Source organism: Solanum tuberosum, unplaced genomic scaffold, assembly GCF_000226075.1.
Source record: "Solanum tuberosum cultivar DM 1-3 516 R44 unplaced genomic scaffold, SolTub_3.0 scf00130, whole genome shotgun sequence".
NCBI lineage: Eukaryota > Viridiplantae > Streptophyta > Magnoliopsida > Solanales > Solanaceae > Solanum > Solanum tuberosum.
This window is the reverse complement of record NW_006239060.1, coordinates 1,504,708-1,511,869: the sequence shown is the minus strand read 5'-3', so window position 1 is coordinate 1,511,869 and position 7,162 is coordinate 1,504,708. Positions and strand designations below refer to the sequence as shown.

Here is a 7,162-nt window from a genome sequence, read left to right as displayed (position 1 = left end):
CTGGGATAACTTATCCCATCACTATGATATAAATGGTGGGATCCCAACCATGACAACCAAACAAGATACAAAAAATTTATTCCATCACTATTTATTTTTATTCTTCACACAAACGATAGGGTTTTAATAGTCAAGAAAAAATTAGTGTTGGACTTGAGAAAATGGTTAAGCCATGTATGTGTGTGTGTGTTAACGAAATTTATGAACAACGAAATTTTTAAAATTAATTTACAATCTGAAAATAAAAATGAAAATCGCAAACACTGAAAAAATACTATATATCAAATTTTTACTTTTACGTTAGGATAGATAAAGATTAAATAATAGATTTTGATGAACTTGGTCTTAGGGTTTTAATAGTCAAGCAAAAATTAGTGTTGGACTTGAGAAAATGGTAAAGTTATGACTTAATTAAAATGTAACAGAATATATATTTTTTATTTCTGAATAATATATAAATAATTATGAAAAAAATTCGGTTTGGTTTGGTTGTTTATGCGGTGTTTTGTAGTAAAATCAAAACCAAACCAAATATATCGATTTTCAAAATCTAAAATCAAACCTAACGAAACCACACCAACTGTCGGTTTTTTTAATTAAGTTTTGTTTAAATTGCGGTTTGATTTGATTTTTTTTAATTATAACCATGAACAACCCTACAATTATCATTTCTAGCGAAGAAAGTTAAGTACGTATCATTTTCAACGAAGTTAAAGGGCTTCACAAAAATTTTCGTAGAAAAAACATTAAAAAGGGATAAGGCACAAGTACCTACAATATGACAGAAATCTCAGAGACACACTACTAAACTAAGGTCCTATTACTCCTGAACTCATTTTATTTTTTTGTAATTTTGTACACCTTTTAGCTTACATGACACACTCCATGACTCCACTTAGGTGAGGTGCGTGGGAGGGCAAAAAGGTGTATAAAATTATTTTAAAAAATTGATTTTAGGAGGATAATAAGACTTTAGTTTAGTTAAAATGTGTTTCTGAAATTTCGATCACATTATATTGGATGCTCCTTTTTTTTTTTTGCGATATACTCAATAAATTCATGGCCAACAATGTTGCAGAGTGTTCACTTATGTACCACTCCTATGATAAGGCCCAGCACTCTGTTTGATCACTCGTGATAAAAACGAACATGACATACATTAAGTAGCTAGCAAATCATGTGATGCATGTGCCAACCCAAAAGGTAATTGTTTTCGTCAGTGTCGGCTCAAGCTAATTAGTGGTCTAAAAGTCAAAAATAAATTGGACATCTATTTAGTGGCTTCGTGTTGTATGCCATGCACTAGAGGTGTAAATGACCGAATTGATTTGAATTTTTTAGATATGAAATCAAACTATTATTTGTGTTGAATTTTTAAATTTATAAATCAAATCAAATTAATAAACTTGGATTGACTTCTTTAGTTAAAACCAAATCAATCGAATTCAGGTTTTTTTTCCAGTACCAAATCAAGCCCAATCAAATCATTAGTCAGATTTTTTTTTGATTTGATTCGATCTGCAATTTTATTTGATTTTCGATTTGATTTTATATATTCCGATCATGCACCATGAGTGAAATGGTATTACATAGTATTATTTTCTGGTCACCAAAAGAAAATATTAGGCAAATTTATTTCACTTGCAACTAAAATTCATCATATTTTTATAATTATACAGATATATTAATACCGCTTTTAATGAACTTTTAAATTAACATGGTGGCATCTTTTAGTACACAAATGGTATTGTCAACTTTTGTTTTCTTTTAGAAAAAAAAATTATTGGTACAGTACCGTACATTGATTCCATTCAGGGGCGGTTTTAGGCCTCAAGAAACATTACACTATCGGCTGAGTTTGTATTAACTTACAAAATTTTGGATTCTAATCTGACATTTTATTATATTATATTTATATTTTCTAGAAGGAATATTAAGTTAGCATTTGGTCATAGATTTATTTCATCATCGGTATCATGTTTTGGCTATGTGTGATTGAGTGTGAGGACCATTGGGTCTAGTTTTGTCATTCTTAAGGTTTGTCTATAATAGCTACTAATCTAGCATTTCGACAGTGTTATTAGAGGTTCTGTATGCTTGGGTGCATCACTCGATGGTGGGTAGTTGATCATTTCCATCTTTGGGATCAGATGAGTTCGATTCTCCTTGATGATTACTTGATGTCTAAAGATCATATTTTTATAACTAATATTTTGAAGGAATTTTTCCAGCATTCTAATGTATATTATTGGTTAATTATCGTTAGTGGTTCTGTATGATGAATAGTGGAAAAGATTAAAGAATTAAAAGGTGCAAAGTTGAGGAACGTAATGATTGGGGGTAAGATAAAACAAATAATGTTTGAAAGGTTAGGTTGCTGTAATAATTAGGGAAGGTAATATATATATATGGGTGTAATTGGATAATGAATTAGAAGGACGATATGACAACTTGTGTATATGAAAATGATGGGGATAAATTGTTGTGGGTTTGTTTGTCTGGGGAATGACAGTAACATAATTGACGAATAATTATGGCATAGTATTGGTGAACGTTAATGATTATAGTATGTGGTGTAGGAAATTGTTATTTGAGAAGAATGGATACTACAGTGATTAGATAATATTGGTTTGTTAGAGTTGATGTATTAAAAACTGTATGAAAAACGTGGTTAGTCATTCATGTGAGTTGTTGGCATTATTGTACGACTTCTTAATGACCAATTAATGAATGATTGACAATTGAGTTAGTTATTACCATCATATAGTAATAGATTGAAGTTGACAACATACTCCAGTGAAGTGTAGTTTATACAATTGAATGGCTCAGGTTATTACTTATGGCATAGGTGTTATGATTTAGCATGGTTCTCGCATCACCAATTAGCTTCCATTTTTAATTAATATTATTTTATTATCATAATACAAGGTAAGTTGTAATATATTGAGATAGGTAATTAATTATTAGGTATATTATATTATTCGAATATCGTTAAAGTTATGCCAATTGAAGGAATTAAGACTTACCCTTAGGTTTGAATTTTAGGAAATTGATTATAGAATTAGGTGAGTTTTTGGGTCTAGGCTTAGACATAGAATAATATAAGTGTTTATAGACTCGTTAACTTACAAATTATGCATATATACTTGATATATTGGAAAGTTTCGGAGGCATTGAGGAAAGGAAAGTATTGGAGAAGTAGCTTGCTTGACTTCGGTTCTTCGGTGGAGGTAGGTTATGGTTTATTCTATTTGATAGATAGACTCTTAATAGTGATTGATATGCATTGAATGATATTGTGAAGTTCTCTATGTACTTGATTGTGTGATTGAATAGCTTGGTTGTGTGGTTTGTGATTGGTCTGAAATCCTGAGACCGTGAAATTTATAATCTTGAACCCTCTCTATCGAAGTGATGCCTTGAATAAAGAAGGCTTGATGAAATATTGTTAATGAATTGAAAAGTGGTGATAATAAATGATAAATTAATGATATTATTAGATCGGAGTGTCACGTTTCAACACAGTATAATTGAATTGGAGTGTCACGTTCCGACATGATATTATTGGATCAGAGTGTAACGTTCCGACATGGTATAATTGGATCGGAGTGTCACGTTTCGACATAATATTATTGAATTGGAGTGTCAAGTTCTGACACGGTATAAATGAAGAGAAAGCTTAGAAATGGAAAAGAAAGAATGTTACGCGGTAGAAATGACTTCCTTTTTAGTACTTAATTGTATATTTTTTGTTACTTTCATTTCTTTCATTATTAATACAGGTGAAGCTACAAAAACTTTTTAATTTTATATTTGTAAACATTTAAAAGAAGACAAACAAGTAAAAACAAAGAATGTAAAGAATAAACTTTGAAAATCTTTCTAGCTTTTATATTTTTCTACGTGTTTATTTTTCTAAAAATAAAAAAAGTATGTCTATATTTTATTTATGATTCACATGAGGTATATTTATATATATAAAAAAGAGAGTATGTTGTTCATAGTAATTTGTAAGCACTATTATTAAAGAATGTAGATGCTTCTAGAGTTGTGAGTAACTATGATCATTTCCATATTTTGAATGATATAGTTAGTATTTTTACGTGAGAAATCGAGAAGAACAATAATTATATTTTTACTTTTCAAATAGTGAAAGTTCATTACAATATGCGTCTCAGTTCGAGAAATAAAATTGGATGCTTTTAAATGTTTCCAAGTGTTCTATATTCTTCATTCATAGTGAAATGTCCTAATAAAATACATAAATTTTCAAAAGGTTAAAATATCAACAAATCAAGAAAAAGAAAGAAGAAGAGATCAACATAAATAATATAATAAGAAAAGAAAAAAAATTACAAATACACCTTCGGACCTTAACTTTCTTGAAAAAAAATTAGCATTTGGACCTTAATTTTCTTGGAAATTTTTTAGCACAACATTCCCCTTCATTCTTGTCACACGAAAATTCAAGGTCCTATAATAACAACAAATCAAGAAAAACAAAGAGCATAAATAATATAATAACAAAAGAAAAAAATTTAGCACAACATTCCTCTGCATTTTTGTCACACGAAAATTCAAGCTCCTACAACTCAAAAAAAAAAATCAAGAATAATTAAAAAGAATAAACATGTAAATGAGGTTCTGACAGAAATGAGAAAATATATTTATATATGAGAATTTTATGAAAATATAAAGATGAAGGGAAGGTAAAACGATTTTGTAACTGATTTGAAATTATAAGGCTTAATTGGTAAAACACTTTTAATAGAAAATAAATGTGATTTAAATTTGTCATAATTTAAGATTTAAAATTGAAGAAGTGTTTTAACTTTTTTATAAATAAAAGAAATACAACAGAAGAAAAGGGAAGGGTCGTACGTAGGAATTAATTGTATTAATGAGAATTCAGAGATATAGGTAGGAAAAGGACATAAGGAAAAGAAATATTTTAAAAATAGATTTAAATAGAAGGTATAGAGAGAACACACTACAAGAAAAGGGTGAATTACATAAGGATTTTCCGGGAATTAGTATGAAAATTTGCATGAAAATAAGTTTTCTGTGGATTTTCATACTAATTCCTAGGAAAATTCCATATAATTCACAGTTTTCCTGTAGTGACATTTATGTTAATAAGGAGAAGAGATAATTAAAATATTTTTATTTTTAAAAAATAAATAGAAATAGAAGATATAGTAATAATAGTTAAAATTAAAAAAAAATATAATAATAAAAACTTAAAAAAACAGGTAGAAAAAGGAAATAAGGAAAAGAAATATTTAAAAAATAGATTTTTACGTTGAGGCAAAATAGTAGCCTTTTGAAATTTCTTAATTTTAGGGAGGTGTAAATGCTCATTAAGTAACTAATTACTAGCAATATATATATATACACACACATAATATTATTGTGTATAAATAGAAAAAAAGGCCCTAAATTCTTTAAAAAATAGATAAATATTTTTCTGATCATTGAGGCATGCCACATCAGCGGGCTGAAGATCCTCCATTATATATATATTGATGTTATGTTATGTTGTATTATACCTCGTACACAAAATGGACCTCTTCCTCCTCTTTATTGCAACCTTGCTTGCTATGATCATCATCAATATTTTGTTCAAATATTTCTTTCCCAACCCTAAAGAAAAAAACACTCTTGTTCCTCCTGGTACTTTTGGTTTGCCTATTATTGGAGAAACCATTCAATTTCTTGTATCACTTTACTATGGATTGGTACATGAGTTTGTTCAAGAAAGAACAAAAAAATACAACTCTAATGTTTTCAAAACCTCAATACTTGGCCAAAAAGTGGTTGTTTTTTCAGGTCCAAATGCTAACAAATTCATATTCACTAGAGGCAATAAACTTCTTATTGGTTGGAGACCTAATTCTGTTCAAAAACTTTTCCCTTCTACATCATTTGTTCCTATAGAACATGACACTAAAAGAGCACAAAATGTAATGAGTTATTTCTTAAACTCACAAAATGTTGAAACACTTATTAGTACTATGGACTATATGTCACACACACATTTGGAAAATCATTGGAAAGGGAATAATGAAGTAATAGTGTATGATCTAGTGAAGTTATTCACTTTCATACTTTCTATTAGAGTGTTTATGGGCATCGAAAACTCGGATAAAATATTGAATCTTTATGAAAAATTCAATATTTTTTCGCGAGGTCTTTTGGTGTTGGACATAAATTTTCCAGGTACAACGTTTTATAAGGCAATGAAAGTAGGAAAAGAATTAAGGAAGGAAATGAAGGCTATTATTGAAGAAAGAAGAAAAGAATTACTAGAGAATCCAAATTTGTCTAAGGTTGATGTGTTAACACAAGTGATTAATGAAAAAGATGGAAATGGCAAGTGCATGAGTGAGGTAGAAATGATTGATAAATTGTTTGGATTTATCATTGGTAGTTACCATACTACTGGTACAGCTATTACTTTGATCATGAAGTATCTTGAAGAGAAGCATGAGTTCTTCAATGACATAGTCCAAGGTATTTCTTATCAATTATTTATTATCTAGGATTTGACCTATTGAACATTTGATTTATGATAGTTTGGGGTCGTGTGGTTGTTGATTAGAGTTATGCAGATATTAGTAATGCAAGGATTAATCATGCATATGGCTTATTCATGTATTATACTAATTCATGTATTAGTTATTCCGTCTTATATTCACTCATAATCACTACAACAAAAGAGACATCTAATGGGAATAGAATTTCCTTTTAGTATTGCCGCAAAAATATTTGGCAGTAATTGAATTAATGTCATTGCATTCAGAGTCGCTAAAGTCTTTAGTGACATTTATATAGAGGATTGGTTATAAATACTCATATACATTATTGCCACTGAATATAATGTAGCGACAATTATACCATTACAACAAAATCATTTATTTATTATAGTGAATCTATTATTTTATTTTTGTGAGATTGTAAAATAATAACCATACATCATATTTGATGTGCTGAATTTTATACAAAGCAATCAAATATGAAATTAGAAAGAATAAACCAAACATGGTATTAGTTGTGCTAGTTTTAGTATATAAATAACTCATTTCCTACCAAACAATCAAATATAAGACGAAGTTTCATAGAGAGATTACGGGTGTGTTTGGTATGAAGGAAAATGTTTTCC

General features: G+C 28.9%; 1 protein-coding gene across 1 annotated transcript in view; it reads left to right on the top strand.

Annotated features, from left to right (window-relative positions):
• Positions 1 to 5,561: 5,561 nt before the first annotated feature.
• Positions 5,562 to 7,162, top strand: part of LOC102581319 (beta-amyrin 28-oxidase-like) — a 5,145-nt gene continuing 3,544 nt past the window's right edge. The window contains exon 1 of the mRNA XM_006351638.2: positions 5,562 to 6,513. Coding sequence (XP_006351700.1) covers positions 5,562 to 6,513 — 952 coding nt within the window. The remainder of the gene's footprint in view (positions 6,514 to 7,162) is intronic.